This window comes from Salminus brasiliensis, chromosome 25 (genome assembly GCF_030463535.1).
Source record: "Salminus brasiliensis chromosome 25, fSalBra1.hap2, whole genome shotgun sequence".
Taxonomy (NCBI): Eukaryota; Metazoa; Chordata; class Actinopteri; order Characiformes; family Bryconidae; genus Salminus; species Salminus brasiliensis.
Window position 1 is genome coordinate 5,841,575 of NC_132902.1, and position 20,695 is coordinate 5,862,269.

The window sequence follows — 20,695 nt, forward strand, 5'->3', positions numbered from 1 at the left end:
TGCCCCCAAATCCCTGTATAAACGGCATTACCACCCAAAATGGCTCACTCACACACCTCGTGTTTTGGCAGTAGGGGAACAAGTGCGAGGAGCGCCCACAAGGACTTCTCCAGTTCCAGGACTCCCGCAGGGTAACCTTATGCTAAAAGTTTAGGAACTCAGGAACCTGGTGACCTCCATAGTCAGAGCTCAGCACCCCATAATAGTACCCCTCATACGCAACCAGAAACTGATCACAAATAAACAGTTGATGTTTAAAAGCCACATTTATTTTAATACAGTTAAATATTTACATTAAAGCTTTAATTAAAACGTTATTCGGGTCATGCACCGTCCATGCGCACAGTATGGCGTCTGCGCCTCAGCTTCTCCAGAGCCGCCACCACCTCCCTCTGCGTGATCACACAGCGGCGATTGAAGGAGGAGAGGCGGGCGGCCTCCAGACTCACTCTCCGCAACAAGAACGGGGTCGGGCCGCGAAGTGCTTTCTCCACAACCGCAGCGTCAGTGGTCTGGGTCTGAGGGGCACACGACGGCATCAGTTGTATAGAGGGGCGTGACGTGCCCATACAGCGCTGACCTGAGGCAGACTCGCCCTTACCTCTCTCCTGAAGCGGTAAATAAACACAGCGTGAGCTCGAAGTCTGGCCTTCGCTCTGTTCACCGGGGTGGCTGGCTTCACTCGAGGACGCAGTGCTTTCATGATGGCAGGGAAACTACAGCGCCTTGGTCTGGGTTTCCTTAAATGCCGACAAAATCAGCGACGGCAATAATGAAGCAGACCTGACCAATTATACCCCCTTCCCCTCACCTGACCTTCAGACCAGTCAGTGAAGTCAGCGGTTAGTGGCCTTTTCTGTCACGATTACAATCATTAGTTCATCAGGGGACGTCTGCAATCTGTTTTGTGCCACATTATTATTATTATTATTATTATTAATAAACCATATTTATAGCCACATCTGGCTCAATCAAACTTAGAGCGCTATAGAGTGCTTTGCGCATGCGCAGAAAGACAACGGCTGCATCTGTCAATTAACGACTGAGCAAAGTCTGGAGTGTTTAAGAAGGAATCCAGCCCTCCTGAACTGCAGTACCCCACCCTGGTGTAAATGCTTCAACCAGTCAGCTGCCCACCATCATATGACTAGATGAAGCTTCGTGAAGCACTCAAGTTGGAAAACTGGGGAGAAAATGGTGGCTTATCATGGTGGTATTAGTCTCTAAGCCTTTAAAGCTAAGTTGCCCTTTTATATGGGCAGTAAATGGGCATTTGAGATTGGAAGTGTTTGGACGTGGTCGAATAAATAAAGTCTAAAGCGCTAATGTAGACACACGCTTCAAGGTAGCGGACTTGGGTTTAAACATGGGGTTTTCAAAAGATGGACTATATATACAGCAGCCAGAATAAAATTCTCTTTATTTAGGGACACAAATGTGACATGAACACAGTTAAACACCAGCTTTTCTCCTTAAACTAAAAAGGAAGACAACATTTTGTGGAACAATTAGCAGTCAAAATGCTGGGTTCTGGTATCTAGACGTTGAATTACACGTTAGAGCTCTGTATATTTGAGCCTTTCCTCTCATCTAGCATACTAATTAACACACACACATTCAAAAACACTTTGAGAGTAAGGAGTCTGTAGAACTGACTTTGAACCATTTTGCTGACTATCATACGTAAGGTATATTTTGGACAGACTTCGGTCAGTCAGCTCCCTTTTGTGGCAGTATAGAGGTTAATAAGCTATTTGTCTAAACTGGGCCATTTGGACCAGTGTATGCTGATTTCATGGGCTTAGTGGTCAGCACAGATTGGCACAGTGTAATCTGAACATGAGCATATCTGTTGGATAGGCCTCTTGCCTTACAAAAGTGTACACAAGTGTTTACACATAAATAAAGAAACAGTATAACTGTAACACAACCCTAACTCCAATACCAGAGATGAACTTTAATAAAAGGCGCATTTTTGGAAAGATTGCAAATGTATGCTTTTTTTAGTTGTAAAAAAGTTGTGTTTCTTTCATTAGTAATGTGAAAAATGCCCATTTTTAGTATTACCCTGGGTAAATTGGGTTCTGTGAGGACAATTACATGACCACACACACACACAGAGAAGCAAATCAGTAACAAGACATTAAACTAATTACCATTAGTCACTAATACCAGCTTATCTCCAGTCTTTTCAACCTTCTTTCTTATAAGGTCACCACCACCGTAAAACCTTTCAGACCTTTCAAAGAGTTCAACTATAGCATTTTAAACAAACAAACATCTTGGAACATATATCAGGAAGATAATATACTCACAACTAAATACATTAAAAAAAAGAATCAAAAGGGTCAATAGTTTTCTTTTGGGGCAGGGAGAGAAAGACCCCCTGTGGAGCAGGTAAGAAAAAAGGTCAAAGGGCTAGTGGGGTCATCACAGGTCGTGTCACATCAGGTGCATTTTTTCATGCAGAGCAGCAGCTCCATCCGGATGGCGATGCGAGTGTGCCAGCCCAGAGGAATGAGGCGTATGTAGCGGGCCACAATGGGAGGGCGAAGCAGGTTCTGGACCGAGGAAGAGCGGTCAGAATTCCCATAAAACACCTGGGAGGAGGGAGGACAACACATTCACTTGATTTGTATGGTAAAACCGCAGTAGTGGAGGGTGTCCAGCACGGTTTGGTGATCAGGGGCTGTATTTGTAAAGCCTATGCCTTTGTGTTCTCTTGTGGATGGAAAGATTTTCAGAAAATCTTTACAACCACAAGAGAACACAAAGACAGCCTTAAAAAACGCATGTGGTGAATGCAGGCCTAGCATAGGGTGCTAACACCTCATAATGTTTGATGTCATATTTATCTAGAAACAAGTAAAATGGCCAAAACAGACCTAAAAGCAGATTAAAACTGATAATGGTTTTCTAACTACAACAGGATTTTCTCACCATGTTGTTCAAGCACCATATCTCCATAACTTAGCGTAACACACAGAATCAAAACCCATTTTGTAACATGTAAAAAGGGTTAAAGTCTGAAAAATTTGCCATTATGTGGATGTGTCAATGCAGTTGTTTGGTCAGTTGGGATTGCTGCCTTCAGGTCATGTCAGGTCACTTGATTTTTCGATGAATCCCAACATTCTGAGTTGGGGCGTATCAATAAAAAACACTCATAACTGTATTTATCAACACAAACACTACAGTCTATTTTTGATTGGTTTACTCTCATTCATGTAAAAAAAAAACAGACAACTACATGCTACTATTTTTTTAATTACATAATGTTCATAGTTTGATCTTTGTTTTATTTGCAATAATATTAAATAGCACTGCTCTCAAGCATTTCTCCCAGGATGTTCATGTTGTTCCTACCAAAACCACTTAAACAGAAATCACGTAGCTCCAAACTTGAAGCAGAAGAGTCGTGTTAAAGGTAAAGGTGCACGTATTTGTCACTGTACAGTGTGCACTGTACAGCGAAATGGGTCCTCCGCATTGTGGTAGTGAACACGCACTCACACACACTCTAGTGAGCTAGGGGCAGTGAGTACACACACACCCAGAGCGGTGGGCAGCCAACTCCAGCGCCCGGGGAGCAGAGAGAGTAAAGGGCCTTCCTCAAGGGCCCAACAGTGGCAGCTTGCCAAGCCCGGGAATCGAACCCACAACCCTGTTATCGATAACCCGGTGCTCTAACCCCTGAGCCACCACTGCCTCAATTAATTTGTTAATTTGACGTGTTAGACCTTCAGCCAAACCAATGGGAGCACTTGTTTAGCTGTACTTACCCACCAATCCCAATTGGACAGTTTATTTCATTCTTACCTATAGATTATTCAGAAATGTACCCAGTAGAAAACAATGCACTTAATTATAGGCTGTACAAACAAAATATCAACTAACTACGCCATTTTGGAATTTCAGGCTGATAAGGCTGCAAGGATTCATGGAAAAAAAAAAAACAACCCACAATCCATGGGATCTGCTCTTTAAAATGGACTGATTTGTTCAAAAAGTTTCATATGACTGGTTGTTAACAGTGTCACATGCAGAATAAATTATTAAGTAATATTAGACCACTTACTAATTATTTGGTAATTATATTACCATCAGGGAGAATGCTAGCTCTTGGGTACATTTACACGTTCAAAAAGCTTCTACCCACCCTGCTGTTGCCAGTCTGGTCTTTGTAGTAGATCCAGTTGAGGTTCTCATTGGTGCGGTACTGTACGCTGTACTTAGTAATCCACTCATCTGCATCACAGCGCCCTTGGGTCAGGATGCCGGACACCACTTTCACCTCCTTCAGGTCGATCTGCAGCCATTGGTTGGTGTCCTGGTACTTAGACAACCAAGCACACCTTCAGAGAGAGAGGTCAGAGTCAGTGTTTTCATTTATGGATCTGCGAGAAACCTTCTGACTTCTGAAGCCATTGTAGACGCAGTGCAGTTTGGCTGAGTAGAGAACCAGTGTCAGTTATTACAGTTGAAACAACTGAGCTTAAATGAAGCTACATGGTTAGTAAAGAAGGTTTTTGTTTTAGTAATGAATGCTGCTAGTAGTGATGACTTTCCGTTGAAGCACTTTTTCAAGGCCCCTGGCTTTGTTCTAAAAAGTAGGCCTCTGTTGTGGTGTATGCAGGTACACATATACACTTGACTAATAATGCCATAATTATACACTGTTTTGATGGAAACAGTAGTGGCAAAACCTGGGAAGCTGTAAGAAACATGGTGTAATCTTTGGGTGTGATCCACTCACCCAAATCCCTGGTTGTTGAGTCTCGCCTTGCTGGGGGTCCAGGAGGAGAACCAGCCAGTGTACTGGTCTTCATTAGAGCAGCTGATCTGATCTGGAGTGACAGATCCGGCCTCAAAGCCCATGGGCCAGTGATATGGGCATTCTGGGGAGAGAAAAAAAAAATGAATCGGTAAATGCATAGGTTAATCTGTTAGCCATGTGATTCTTTATTTGTCAATCAATTAAGTTCCTGCAGGTTTGAATAAATTGTTTGTACTACGACGATGCCATAGAAAAGGAGTGCCCAATTCAGGTCCTGCTGATCTATTTTGCTTTTGACCATTTAATTATTATTATTGTGAAATTCCCTTTGAGTGATGACATTCAGACATAGTTAATGTATAGCATTCTCTATGGAAAGAAAAAAAATTGAAAATTTGGCATTTAAGAAATACAGATGTCCAGTTTGTGTATGTTCTGTCTATGTTCTCATCCTCTCTGTCCCATATTAGACCACCATCAGTATCTCACTTACCCATTAGTAAAAGTGGTTGCTTACTCAGCTGTGGAACCATTTTTAGTGCTGTATAGAGCTGTATAATGTTTCTTTAAATGATTTAGGAGGTTAGAGAAGAAGCATTTAAATAGTTCGATTAGTTCTTTGAGTTGTGTTAAGTAGGCATAACCTGTCCGATTAACCACCTGCATATTTAGGAAAGTACAGTGGAATCAACCAATCATGTTTTGATTTTTAATGGGTGACAACAACAACAAATTTCACAGATTTCTCAACAGTGCCACTGTGGACCAGTTAACCTCTATAATAACACTTTACGTCATGTAATACAGTCCATGCCACAACGTCTCGCTAGTGTCACCTAAGCCAATGGTAATTTCTACTATTGGGCAGGTGGTCATAACACTCTGATATGACTGTGTAGTTTATGTTGCTAAATGAATGTGGTTCTGTTTTTCTAGTTCTGCTTGCAAGCTTTCCTATTTTTCTATTTTTTATTTTACTTACAATTAATGTGATTTGGGTCAATTTTTGCTGTAATGTACAGTGTTGTCTATACAGACACGTAGAACAGAACTAGGACTAGGTAGTAGTGAGCATATGTGAGTAAATACAGTATTTTGTTTGCAGCATTGTGAACTAATAGTGTGGCTTTACTGAAAATATAATGTCAAAAACAAAACAAACAGCCTTTTCTATCCTTTGACACTTTTCTGGATCACTCTCAGATACATATGCATTGACAGGTGGCTGTTTCCTGTGGGCATTTTTTGTCTGGCCTAGTTTTTTCTGGGGTTAATAAAAAATACAATTTGTAGTCAATTTTGACGGTTGAAAACAAAAGAGGGTAAAATCTTGAAATGCCAAGCAGTAAACTTTCCCATCAGGATTTTTTCCTCTGTGATAATTAGGTTGCTGTTGGCAAGCAAGTCTCAGTTTGTTAGCACTTCAGAACCTGTCCGATTAACCACCAACATAATTAGGAAAGTACAGTGGAATCAACCGATCACGTTTTGATTTTCAATGGATGGGACTGATTTCATGACAAGAATCATTACTCTAGACCTTCTGGAAGTTCTAGATACATGAGCGAGTGTAAATATGAGATGTAGCATAATGAGGATACAGTTGTTAGAAATGAAACATAAGCATCAGCTCATGGGCTAAAGGGTTTTTTTCTTGAAAGAGACACTGTTAAAATTTGTAAAATTTGTTGTCGCTGTCACACTAAAAAACTTGTATCTCCTTTTTTGGCATTTTCACTGTTGGAGATCTTTTGAATCTGGCAGCTGTTTTTGTTCAATGTGTCATGATAAATAATCCAATAGAAATGGCATTTTAGAGATGTTTTTGATTGACAGCAACATGTTCATGTCTGCTACAAGCCTCAGATAAAAAAAAAAGTTTCAATTTGAAGTGAATCTGTGATCAAATACAGCACTAGAAATGTAGAAAATCGAGACTTTTCTTGTGTCCCCATTGTACAGAGTATATCAGACAATGCAGGTGAGCAATGCAGGGCAATGCAGGGCAATCTGTTAATCCACCTCTTTCCTCTTTGGCACGTGTTACAAAAAAGACACTACTTGCTTTAATTCACAAACCATAAGCCAGTTCAGTCCAGCTCACAGTAAGCTGTTTTTTCTTCTGCTTAAGAGCAACAATGGATTACAAACATACCCAATCCAACACAAGGCGGCCATGGTGGCGTGCCGGATGGACGTGAAATAGGACCACAGTGATTGCTGAACCAGGGTGGTTCCTCTGTGCAGAGTTTCGGATTTATGGCAAACCAAACACCACTAAGCTTCTCTCTCCAGCTCTTTAATACCAGTAGCGCCACCATGTCCACATCTCCATCCTAAAAGCTTAGCCCTAATGCTCCATTTTGACAAGCGCTCAGCGGCTGTTGCGACTTAAGTTCGACAGATGGTTCCTGTCCCAACTTAAGCTCCATGTCCACAACTAGCTCTTTCGATGTTTTTCAGAACAACAAAAAATAATCCCATGGGATTTTAAAGAGGGCATTGGAAACAATAGACATTCTTGATTATGTTTTTTCCCTGTGCTTTTCAACATAATATATAATCTTGGTATTGAAACTCTTGTGTATTGCTTTTTTTTTGTAGTTAGCTGTATAGCTCTTTTCTTTTCTAACTAAAAAGGTAGCAATTTAGTAGTTCAGCTAATTTAATGCTAAGGTTGTTTTTCAGGTTTGAAAAGAAATTCGCTTCAGATTTGCAACAATAAAGTTGACATCTGTGTTCATTTAATCCTTTGCCCTTTTCTTGCTTAGATATAGAAATGGAACGACCCTTAAGATGGTGTCAGGGATTAGGAGCTGCCGACTCTTGCGCAGTGACCGTGAGACTCACAGAATTAGCTCTAATCTCACGCTCTCATGTCACATTTGCCTTTTCTCACACAATTTTTTAACATTCCCTTCCAAAACAACCTCTGGATGAATTTGGCTACTTATAAAGTTTCCTACAGCTACCTCTTTGGATTTCACTGGACTGGCAAAAGCGGCGAGAAGGAGATCACTGTAACTAGCTAGTCAGTTCCACCGGGTCTATGCTTGTGATAAATAAGGACATGGTACCCATAGCATCAACAAGCCAATGAGGGACCACTCGCAAACTGAACAGTGCACTCACATGCATAGAGTAGAGAAAACACGTGGCTGGGCAAGCACAGTACACTACACCAAAAAGAGTCTTTGGACAAGCTACTCCTAAAGCTACGTTCACCTACCTGTGTAACATAATTCAAATGTAAGTTGCCTGGCTAAGAGCTTCAGCCAAATAGCCTAAATGTAAAAAAAACAACAAAAAAACCCCATCTAAATAGTGATCTTATCTGTCACAATACACAGGCATTTCAGAATATAAGGACCACCTACCTAATAGTGGAAATAACGAAATAACCACCATTGGCTCGGATGACACTAGGCTGGCACTGTAGCACGGACTGACCACTAGACCACAGTGGCGCGTTGTTTGCTTTGTACCACAATCTGGAGCTGTCATTCCCCTCTGGCATCAGTGGCAAGAGAGGTCCATTCTCTATACACCTTCTCTACGGCATAAGGACATTTCCGAGATGCTACTGCCCTTTCCCCCGATACCCTATTATGATGCCCTTTTGGACATCAGTCAGATCACATCCTTTGCCCTTGACAATGGTTTTGCACTCTGCTGCAACTGACTGGTGTGCTCGCTCATTCAAACGTGCACCAAACCCTGTCACATGGCATCTGTGACGTCCCTGGCCGAGTTAATTGAAAACCATGGGTGGTCATAATATTCTGATATTACTGTGACAGCGGGTGACTGGTGGCAGCATCTTGGGAACTGCTAACTTTGTGGGATGTTCTAGAGCAGTTGTAGTAAAGGCGTACAGAGAATGCACATCTCGCTTATTGAGTGACTCCCAACGGCATAACAGTGGTTCCCCACAGGCCATTGAAGCAAGAGGGGAATCAGGACTCCGGTTAGTGGTACAAAGCAACCAACAGTGCCACTGTGAATCAGTTAACCTCTATAATGAACAATTTCTGTCATGTAATACAGTCCAAGCCACAACCTCTCTTTACGGTCATCCAAGCCAATGGTTATTTCTACTATGTGAAGCTGTATTCTTCAAATGGTGTAAAAAGGTCCTATCCTTTGGCACTTCAACACTTTTCTGGATCACTCTCAGATACATATGCATTGACAGGTGGCTGTTTCCTGTGGGCATTTTTTCTCTGTGCCACACAAAAAAAGTGAAACTCTGCCAAGCTGATATAGTGACCAGCCCACTGCCCCCTAAAATCCCAACAAAACCCTTTATGTCACTGCTTCCATTTATGAGGTGCTGTAGAACATCAACCTGTGTTTTCCTTGGCATAGTTTAATAATAAGAGTAATATGTACATAGTTGTACAATCTTTCAGCTATTCATATATTGGTGAATGAGGCACATTGTTCTTCTTAAAGTGCTAAAAAAACCTCTGCTATGCTATGCTTTGCTATATGGCTCCTGTAAGCCATCATGATGACATATACCAGCCAATCGATACAGAAGTCGGATACCGGAGCTGAAAATGACATCACACCCAAGTTGACCGCATTCATCTCCATAAAACAGTTAGCTAAAGATTTCTGAGATTACTACAGCTGGTTTGACAGTTCTTCACTTCAATTCTTCGTTTTATGGTGGAAATATGTCATTTTGACATTGTTAGCATTGTCACCAGGTTAGCATTATTAGCGATTCCAGTTGATAACAATGCACTATGGTGTATTTTACGCATCCAAACACCATGGAACATGTCTACTGAGTAGGATATCCGATTTGTGGGGGCATTCCAGTTGAAATTGTGAAATCAAATCAAATATATTTGTATAGCACTTCTTACAACTGGAATCAGTATCAGGTAAATTGTCTACTTGGAACTAAAAACTTCCATCATCCCAGTTCAAATGGGATGCTGCAAACTTAGTACAACATATGAACAAGATCTCTTAATTATCTTGTGCCCACACCTTACTAAGTTGTGGCTATTACTTAGTTTTATGTATGCAGGATGTCACCAGTGGGGGTCTTTAAATTGAAGTAGAGTATGTAATTGTTTTTAATGAGTCCACCATAAAGGATAATCAAGATGTATCATTCTGAGGTAAAATAACAGGGTTGTAAAATTGGCACGTTTTTGCCCCAACCAAAGTCACATACTATTTATACATCAAAGAACAACTTACAGTATGCTATTAAATGTGCCAAAGAACGCACTAAATGTCCTGAACTGGCTTAACTGGACTTACATGAGCATGGGACTTATGGTTACACAGTCCACACACACACACACACCAGTTAAATATACCTGCTGGCTTTGGAATCCTGCTTCTAGGAGGGTTATTCTGAGTTGTGTAATCTGTGCATCATATTCCTTGCCCTACTACAACTAATCAGATTATGTTTCACCTGGTCTCTGCCATTCTCCCTTCCTTTTTCCCAGTCTTTATTCACTCTCCCGCACACTCTAATTTCTCTCTCAGTCTCTCATTTTCTCTTTCTCTAATTTTTTTCTCTGATTTCGCTCTCTTTCTCAGCAGAAATGGAGCGTAGCTGCCTGCTGGCCGTATAGCGGCAGGGGTCTGCGATGCCACACACATCCCAGGTGAAGCTGCTACAGAATGATTAATGACTTTCCAGCCCACTGCAGGTTGAGGTGCCTGTCCCGGAGCAGTCCCATTCTCTCTCTGCCTCTCTCTCTCTCTCTGACACACACACGGACCATACAAACTGTTTCCCAAGGGCAACAACTTGGAACAGATTCACCGACACCAACAAAACCCATTCCTCTCCATTATCAATGTCTGGGTCAAAGTCTGAGGCTGTGTCTTTATTAATAACAGAAACACTGGAGATATTTCAGTCATTCCCAGCTGCTCATGGCAGCTTTTGGGCCTCTGTTTGACACTCATACCTCAGCTTAGGCACATCAATGTAAAGATGCCATTCTGAGACTGTTAAAAAAAGGAGGTCCGCTCTCACCTGGCATGCACCCTAGTCCACGGCTCCAGCTCGAGCCAGTGGTGACGGAGGTGAATTCGGTGGGGGACTCCCCTTCATCGCAGTCACACTTGCAAGCTTTCCCGGTCCAACTTTCGTTGTCTTCAACTCCCTAAAGGTGATGGTTGATGAACATGCCTCATTTAACTGATTTGTGCCACAATGCTGAAACTCTTGAATAGAGAAGGAATCAAGAAATACTTTAAACCCACCTGCTGGGAGCGAACTCCAGTAGAACCTGGACCCCACACAACAAAGAAAGAAAAAAAGAATGATCTCTAAATATTCCAACACCAAATATTCCCAGTAATACTGATTTCTAAACACGTTTTAACATAAATTGACAGTAAATGAATTAGCATAAGCATAGAAGCATAGTTCTAATGTATTTATTGAAACCATTCTAAGCCAAAAAAGACAGAAGTGCCTGGACCCCTGAAGGCAGAAGGTCACCTACCTTCGCTGATCAGCAGCAGGGCGAGGAACAAAGCGTGCAGGCTCCCGTACTCCATCTTGCCTTGTGTTTGACTGGTGGACCACCCCAATGGTGAAGGGACTGGATTACTATAATCCACCCAGCCCTAATGGCCTTATCTAATACCCTTTATCTCCACAGAGCTCCTCCCTCAGCTGCTAAAGGCCAGCTCATATGGCTGTTCATATCACGGTCGGACCTTGTCTCTTCATGAACGACTCCCCTGAAGTTCCAGTCAGGTCTGCTACCCCCTGTGACCCAATTAATGGTCCAGCGACCATTGCAATTAACTCACCTCAACCTTGCCCAGCATTCTCATGATGCCATGCCCCATGTAGGTTTATTGGAAAAGAGAGTGTTGTACACCTTCACATTTCCCATTCCAAATCTTTTTGGGAATTTTTGCAGCCATGTGTAAGTAATTGCAACAGGAGAATATGCGCTATGATATGCTTGTAACTGCAACTGTCATTTTTTATTTAATTTATCTTTTCTCGTGACCACAACTTATTTTTTACACACATGGAAAACTGTTGGTACCACTCGGTTAATGAAAGAAAAACCCACAATGGTCAGAGAAATAACTTGAATCTGACCATTAATAATAATAATAATATTAATGTTAATAATAATAATAATAATAATAATAATAATAAAGTAATAATAAATAACAATTCTATAAAAATGAACAAATAAGGATTTTGCACCATGCTTCAACAGAATTATTTTAAAAAGTAAACTCATTAAACAAGCCTGGACAAAAATGATGGTACCCCAAAAATAATGTGACCAAAGGTACATGTTAAATCAGGGTTTGTCCACTAATTAGCATCACAGGTGTCTGCAATCTTGTAATCAGTCAGTGGGCCTATATATAAGGCTACAGGTAGTCACTGTGCTGTTTGGTGATGTGGTGTGTACCACACTCAACATGGACCAGAGAAATTGAAGGACAGAGTTGTCTCAGGAGATTAGAAAGAAAATTATAGACAAGCATGTTAAAGGTAAAGGTTATAAGACCATCTCCAAGCAGCTTGATGTTCCTGTGACTACAGTTGCACATATTATTCAGAAATTTAAGATCCATGAGCCTGTAGCCAACCTCCCTGGACGTGGCCACAGTAGGAAAATTGATGACAAATCAAAGAGATGGATAATACGAATGACAACAAAAGAGTCCAGAAATACTTCTTGTGAACTTTAAGCTCAAGGAACATCAGTGTCAAATTGCACCATCTGTTGTTGTTTGAGCCAAAGTGGACTTCATGGGAGATGACCAAGGAGGACACCATTGTTGAAAACAAATCATAAAAAAGCCAGACTGAAATTTGCCAAACTACATGTTGACAAGCCCCAAAGCTTCTGGGAGAATGTCCTATGGACAAATGGAACTTTTTGCCAAGGCACATCAGCTCTATGTTCACAGATGGAAAAATGAAGCATGTCAAGAAAAGAACACTGTCCCTACTGTGAAACATGGAGGAGGCTCTGTAATGTTCTGGGGCTGCTTTGCTGCATCTGGCACAGGGTGTCTTGAATCTGTGCAGGGTAAAAGGAAATCTCAAGACTATCAAGGGATTTTAGAGAGAAGTGTGCTGCCCAGTGTCAGAAAGCTTTGTCTCAGTCGCAAGTCATGGGTCTTGCAACAGGATAATGACCCAAAACACAGCTAAAAACACCCAAAAAATGGCTAAGAGGAAAACATTGGACTATTCTGAAGTGGCCTTCAATGAGCCCTGACCTAAATCCCATTGAGCATCTTTGGAAGAAGCTGAAACATGTCTGGAAAAGGCACCCTTAAAACCTGAGACAACTGGAGCAGTTTTCTCATGAGAAGTGGGCCAAAATACCTGCTGAGAGGTGCAGAAGTCTCATTGACAGTTACAGGAATCGTTTGGTTGCAGTGATTGCCTCAAAAGTTTGTGTAATAAAATATTAAGTTAAGGGTACTATCATTTCTGCCCAGGCCTGTTTTTTTATGAGTTTATTTTTTTAAATAATTCTTTTGAAGCATTCTGTTAAAAAGCAATGTCTGACTTATTGGTTAATTTTCATTACATTTTTATTTATTATTACTTTTGTCAGATTCAAGTTATTTCTGTGACCATTGTGGGTTTTTCTTTCATTAACCAAGGGGTACCAACTATTTTGTCCACGTGTGTATATAGTTGATTGGTCAAGATAACAAAAGTTATTTCTTGAGATCACTACTTGTTTTTCTTGCTTTGTTTTCTTGAGATCAGTATTCTGAGGATCACATGAAAACTAATGCTAACCATACACTAGGAGACTTTGAAAATGGTCTAAAAAGTCTGACACTCTCACATCTAAAGACATTCTGTCCCTACTTACAGATGATTTTGCAAAAACTGAGAATTTAGTTCACAAGACTGCACCTGCAACAAGACAAAAACAGGCAAGCCTAGTTTAGCCAGACTGCTACTGACTGAATCATTGGCAGTCAATGACACTTTGACAATGAGGAGTTAAGACGTAGACCATATTTACTGGTTTTTAGGTGTAAAGGGCCAGGACTTAATGAGCATGGCTTGTGACTAACGGTGTGTTAGGCTGGCAGCCTGTGTGATAGTGTTGTTAACGCTGACATAGCATTGCTAACGTAGCGGTTGCGCTGCTGGGAGAGGATGGCAGATGACTTCATGGCGATGCTATCATTGTGGTAACAGTGCCAACACTGCGGTAGCAATGCTAACTTCAAGGAAGCGATGCTGCGATGTGTTTAATATAGTGTCCTGTTGTCAAAGAGACATTAGCATGATCATGATATCAGATGATTTACTGTTCAAGCTAGAGGCACTAAGAGAGCCAAAAAATATGACGGTCCTCTACTATCATATATCATATATTCAATTCAAAGAAACTTTTTAAAATGTGTAACCTGCAGCACAAGTAAAAACGATACATTTGTTTAGATTTAATATCAGTAAAAGTATTACATTTCACATAAAATTATAATATATAATAAATAATAATAATTCTTTTCAATTTCAATTTCAATTATCAATTTTTGATATAAAAAAAGAAGGTATTCTGATTGGCTTAGCAGACCTAGACGCTTATGCTATAATCCTAGAATCGCGAGTTCAAATCCAATGTCATGCTGCTTCACCATCAGCAGCTGGAACCTGAGAGAGCACAATTGACCACGCTCTCTTTGGGTGAGTTGGCTAGCACAGTCATCTGTTGGCTGTTGTATCAGAGCTGTGGATCCAGCACGTTGGCTGCCTAGTGATGCTGCATTGGTGGCAGTTTGAAAAGAGGCAGTGGCTGACTTCACATATATCGGAGGAAACATGTGCATGTGTGGGTTAATTGGCTAAGCTAAATTGTGGAGAAAATTGGGTAAAAAAAAGAAAAGCTAAATAATAAAAGCAAAATCTAGAAAGAAAGAGCTTTCTATGCTTACGAGTACAAACTGAATTTGCAACTGTGAATTTTCACTGTGTAATATTGAGAATTGATGCTGGTTAAAATTGGTTAAAAATGTGTCGGCATCTACGCAGTTATTCCTTAATGGGTTACTGTGACAATGTGATGAAAGTGAATTGTGTTAATAAATCAGACCTGGCATTGAATCTTTCAATGCTCTAGCCCCTAACGACATTCATGGTGAGAAATACGGCTTTTAACTTAAGACCTGTACCTTTAAGTCTTAATGACTGAATTAATGCCATTCTCTTACCTGTATTGACACATAACGAATACATCAGGAAGCAGAGTCGGTTACTGGGAGGACATTGTTTTTATTTGTCATTAATTACAGGGCAATATACATTATAAATGCTGTTTGTGTCAGACATGCTTAGACGCGAAACAAACACAGCCAGGATGTCACTTCTTCCAGGGGCCCTGGAGAAGCTGGAACCCTGTAGGCCTACACAGGAATCAGGACAATGACAGAGTGTGTAGAGGTATGGAGTGCAAATGTGACGGCTAACAGGTTCTATGTTGTGCTGAAGTGGACAATATTTTCTGAACGTGAAATGAAATGGAATGGAAAGGAAAGGAGGGGCCTGAGCCATTTCCTCATTAGCTTCAACCACTGGATCTGGTCATCAAAGGACATATTTTTCAGTCCTTTTATAGCATGAGGTCGATTACTCCAGAGGAACCTGCACGTTAGCTTGTATTATAAATGAGTCAACATGGTCTGTGTTCTTTTGCTACGTGCAGGGGAATTATTGGCTGGGGTAGCTGACCTAATGCTACAGATGTACCACATCCAGATCACACTGGAGCATCCCTTTATTTCCTATTTCTTAGAATGCTTTCCTGGTTGGCTAGATGGCGAGATGGCCACAGGGCGCAGTTATGGGTGCATTGCTAATGTGTCCATAATCTGCACACACAACTTCAGCACAGCACAATCCTCTGAGTTGGACCCCTGAGAGTCTCTCTCTCTCTCTCTCTCTCACACAACCATTCAAACTCACACACTCACACACATACATACCTTCCACAACAGCACACACCAGCACCGACCAAACACACATGCCCTTTGACAGAGTTAAAATTCATACACATCTAAATACTGATGTCTTTCCAAATACATTCTAGTACAGTCCATGTAAAAAGAGGGATCGGGAGGGATGGAACTTGCAAATGTGCAATGGAGAGATTTAGAAAAGAGTTTGGACCCATTAGACTGATAACTCAGCCTTCAAGTCACACCTATCATTGTTGATAGTTTGTAAACGTCCCGATTTACGTAAGAGCTTCCATAAAGTTGGCACAGAAGAATCAACTAAGTCCAAAAGAGTGGACAGGTAAACAAAAACTAAACAAACAAACAAAAAACTATGTTTGGGAAGAAAAACACGTATTTGAAAATAAAGCTGGTCCCTATTTGTAATGTCAGGTCCACACAGATTACATTCACAGGCAGATTAATTAATTTTTTTTTACCCCACTTGCCAAATGGCAGAATGTCGCAGAAGGCAGGCGGACAGGCTGAGGCTAAGCAGAAATCACATTCGGACAGTTTACAGTTTCTGCTCCAACTGTGAGTATGAATGGCAGTTGCATTTGGACTTGGATTTGAACATTTGGAAGGGATGCTTTTCGCAACCATTGGTCTTGCAGGTCAAGGGGTCAGCGGCTTTCTGGTATAACCGTTAGAAGTACGTCGCTAATAATGAATTAAAGCTGGTGGGAGTTGATTTGCATTATGCAAACCACGACAAATGCTCCCGGCTTTCGTTCACTTTCAGCCCTGTTGGCAATTCTGAGGTGAAGCTGGATTGTTGTAACCGCAGTTGTTCTGATATGCTTGATGAATATGTATCATGGTCATTTGTATTATACGTAATAAATAGTAATACATTTTTTCAACCTAACCTGCATCGGTTGCATACAGCTTGGGTGTAATTTTGATGTGTTTGCTTTAGTAAAAGAACCCTAAATTATAAGAACATTCTATGACAAAAGGTTTTCTATTCTTTATGAAATACAGGTGTGGCAGGTGGAGATTAGGCTAGAAAATTCTAGACTACTTTATTAACCACTAGAGATGCTGGTGGAGGTATGAGAAGTCTACTGACCTGAGACCAGTTTGCATCATTTATGTACGATTCCCCAGATCCACTTCTGGGGGTGACTGACCCAGCTAACATGGCCATGTTTTTTCCCCAGGTTCTACGTTGGCCACCACCAGGGTCAGTGATGGGACCAGGAGGGGTTAAACTTGGGTCCCATCTAGGCTGTACACTGCAAACGAGGCCTAGATGAGACTCATGTAAGATTAAGTTAGGCTGCCCAACTGTGTCCCAGTAAAAATGCATGTACAAACCCACTTGGAGCCCATGGCCACTCGAAACCCACCTAGCCCACGTTCCACCCATGTGAGCCCCACATGAGCATGTTGGCTAAGGAGTACGGATACTGTAAAGCTGCACAAGTATATTGTTTGTGAACTGTTATCGTGATATCCTGCCTCGGGGCTGTGTTTTGTTGAATCTAGGCATTAAAAATGTACACTGGCTCAAAATTAGCCAGCTAATATTTAACCATAAAATGGAAGAATAAATGTGGTTGGTGTAATGTAGTGGGTTACCTTACCCGTGGCAGAGTGGGGTCCTCGGGCAAGATTCTTAACCTTGCGTTTGTCTGCCTGTGTAAGTTGCTCTAGAAAAGAGTGTCAGACAAATGTCATGAAAAAGTTGTAAACTGTAGTGTATTTGCGATGTGTAGCAATACAGAGATCTGCCTATATTGTGCAGCCGTACAGCACCGTGCAGTTGGTTTGCCTTGCCCGACATGGAGCAGGGAAAACATTTAGGATCTGCTCAGATTTGGGACAGGGTGGCAGGTTGTAAGTCAGTGTTCGGGGACAATGCATCCTTGCAGCCCGCCAGTCCTCAAACTGTTCAGCTTTGACGGTGCCAATGACTGGCTAATGCAAAAATTACTTGGCATTGCGGTGGCACACGCTGCCAGACTGCACTGTGCCAAGGCAGGTCAGTGAGTTAATACAATACAGACAGATGCACAATCAGCAAGGGCACAAGAATTCTGCAAAAAGAGGCAAACTGACAACACAAAAGGACAAAACTAAAATTACGAATAAAAAAAGAAAAATAATAAAATGATAACACAAACACTGAAGAACAATATGACAAAAAATAAACAAATAAACAAAAACCCAAACAGCTTGTTATTGCATGGCAATCGGACAGCAGCTCCTTGCGAAACTAAAGTGACCACACAGGGCTAGAGTTCAGCGCTTTATCAGTGATTTAAAGTCTAATAAAAGCATTTATTTAGACCAAAACAAGCATGTTGTACGACCTTGCCGAAGAGTGTGCTCTGTAATGTAGCTCTGTCCATTTGTCTAAACAATGTGACGACAGAAGACGATGAATGTTGTGATGGTGTGGGCGGAAAACCAGTGGAATGCAAATGGTATCAGTTTGTCTTGTGTTAAATTATAAGTATTTAGTGGAGCAAATCTGACATGTAAAATAAAAAGTAAGTGATTTCAATGTACAAAACATCCACTATACGTTTTCAAGATCGCACATAAACTCCTGCTGTGTCCTGATGACACACAAATTTTCATGAAGGAAAAGCCTTGTACAGTCCAGATCTCTTGAAAGTGGTTAAGATAGACAGAAAGTTTGTTTTTTGTCGCTGTTTAGAAAACACCATATCGGCACAAAACACCTGTGTGAAAATACCTGTTTAAAGTGCACCATTGAGAAACAATACTTGAAAAAAGGAAACATATATGCTGTCTTTAAACCAAAAGAAAAGAAGAAAAGGAACAAAATATTCAGTTAAAATCCGCTTGAAATGTAGTAATAAATAAATATTAATCATTATTTTTTCATGAAAACATATGCTTGGTGTCAGAAAGTACATTCAAAGGAATAACATACTTAGCAGTGAACCGCAAAAATTATAAGCTGATGCTTAGTGTGTGTGATGACTTCGATCACTTTTAACATTCCCGTTCCCGCGCTTCCTACGGGTCTTTATATTCTAAATATCCATCTCATAAACATCTATAGAACATTCTCTAACCCATATACAGTGATGTTAAAATAAGTAACTTGAATACAGTATAGAAATATAAATATGTTAAACCTTTCTGTAGCTCGGATATTAAATAATTATCCAGCTCATTAAAAAAAAAAAGATTTGCTTTGTTATTTATTTATTTTGATAAAGCTGTGCTTCGATGTCTTCTAAATAACTTCCGTTCTATGTCCTATTACTACTACCTGATTGTGTTTCTGAGGAAAGCTGTCAACATTCTCGACAGTGAAAACATTAGCTAAAACATTAGCTAATCCTACAGTCCTACAAGGTACTGCAGTGTTTTTGTTTTTTTTAACGAAACCTTTATCTGTACCATAAAGACACTGATCACTTTGATGAATTTCCCTGTATTTAGAAAAGAACACAAAACTACTTATAATAGAAGTCTTTGGGCAGTTGTTGAATTCTGTAAGTAAATGTGAGTTAATGCAAAAATGTATTTTTATAATACAGTGGGGGAAAAAAGTATTTAGTCAGTCACCATTTGTGCAAGTTCTCCCACTAAAAAAAATGAGAGAGACCTGTAATTGACATCATAGGTAGACCTCAACTATGAGAGACAAAATGAGAAAAAAAAAATTCTGAAAATCACATTGTCTGATGTTATTTGCAAATAATATAAGTAAAATAAGTATTTGGTCACCTACAAACAAGCAAGATTTCTGGCTGTCACAGACCTGTAACTTCTTTAAGAGGCTTCTCTGTCCTCCACTCATTACCTGTATTAATGGCACCTGTTTGAACTCGTTAACAGTATAAAAGACACCTACCCACAACCTCAAACAGTCACACTCCAAACTCCACTATGGTGAAGACCAAAGAGCTGTCGAAGGACACCAGAAACAAAATTGTAGACCTGCACCAGGCTGGGAAGACTGAATCTGCAATAGGCAAGCAGCTTGGTGTGAAGAAATCTACTGTGGGAGCAATAATCAGAAAATGGGAGACCTACAAGACCACTGCTAATCTCCCTCAATCAGGGGCTCCACGCAAGATCTCAGTCCGTGGGGTCAAAATGATCACAAGAACGGTGAGCAAAAATCCCAGAACCACACGAGGGGACCTAGTGAATGACCTGCAGAAAGCTGGGACCAACGTTACAAAGGCTACCGTCAGTAACACACTACGACGCCAGGGACTCAGATCTTGCAGTGCCAGACGTGTTCCCCTGCTTAAGCCAGTACATATCTGGGCGCGTCTGAAGTTTGCTAGAGAGCATTTGGATGTTCCGGAAGAGTATTGAGAGAATGAAACCAAATGAAACCAAAGTAGAACTGTTGTGTTTGGAGGAGAGAGGATGCTGAGTTGCATCCCAAGAACACCATACCAACTGTGAAGCATGGGGGTGGCAACATCATGCTTTGGGGCTGTTTCTCTGCAAAGGGACTAGGACGACTGGTCCATGTACATGAAAGAATGAATGGGGCCATGTATTGTGAGATTGAAACGTGGCTGGGCCCTGCCAGGGCAACAAAGAAGTGGCTTCCTAAGAAGCATTTCAAGGTCCTGGAGTGGCCTAGCCAGTCTCCAGATCTCAACCCCATAGAAAACCTTTGGAGGGAGTTGAAGGCCCGTGTTGCCCGCCGACAGCCCCAAAACATCACTGCTCTAGAGGAGATCTGCATTGAGGAATGGGCCAACATACCAGCAACAGTGTGTGCCAACCTTGTGAAGACTTACAGAAAACGTTTGACTTCAGTCATTGCCAACAAAGGATATATAACAAAGTATTGAGATGAACTTTTGTTATTGACCAAATACTTATTTTCCACCATTATTTGCAAATAAATTATTTAAAAATCAGACAATGTGATTTTCTGATTTTGTTTTCTCATTTTGTCTCTCATAG

The 20,695-nt window shown here is 40.9% G+C and overlaps 1 protein-coding gene and 1 long non-coding RNA gene across 2 annotated transcripts; both read right to left on the reverse strand.

Annotated features, from left to right (window-relative positions):
• Positions 1-2,447: 2,447 nt before the first annotated feature.
• rs1a (retinoschisin 1a) lies at positions 2,448-11,323 on the reverse strand. Its single transcript, XM_072671660.1, has 6 exons — positions 11,269-11,323; positions 11,024-11,049; positions 10,794-10,923; positions 4,757-4,898; positions 4,160-4,355; positions 2,448-2,600 (listed from the first exon to the last, which is right to left on the reverse strand). The coding sequence occupies exons 1-6, from the start codon at positions 11,321-11,323 to the stop codon at positions 2,448-2,450; spliced, it is 702 nt and encodes a 233-aa protein (XP_072527761.1).
• A 3,707-nt stretch (positions 11,324-15,030) lies between these two features.
• On the reverse strand, positions 15,031-20,694 carry LOC140548286 (uncharacterized). The gene is made up of 2 exons (XR_011978554.1): positions 19,613-20,694; positions 15,031-19,580 (listed from the first exon to the last, which is right to left on the reverse strand). It is a non-coding gene; the product is annotated as an uncharacterized lncRNA (long non-coding RNA).
• Position 20,695: the final 1 nt, after the last annotated feature.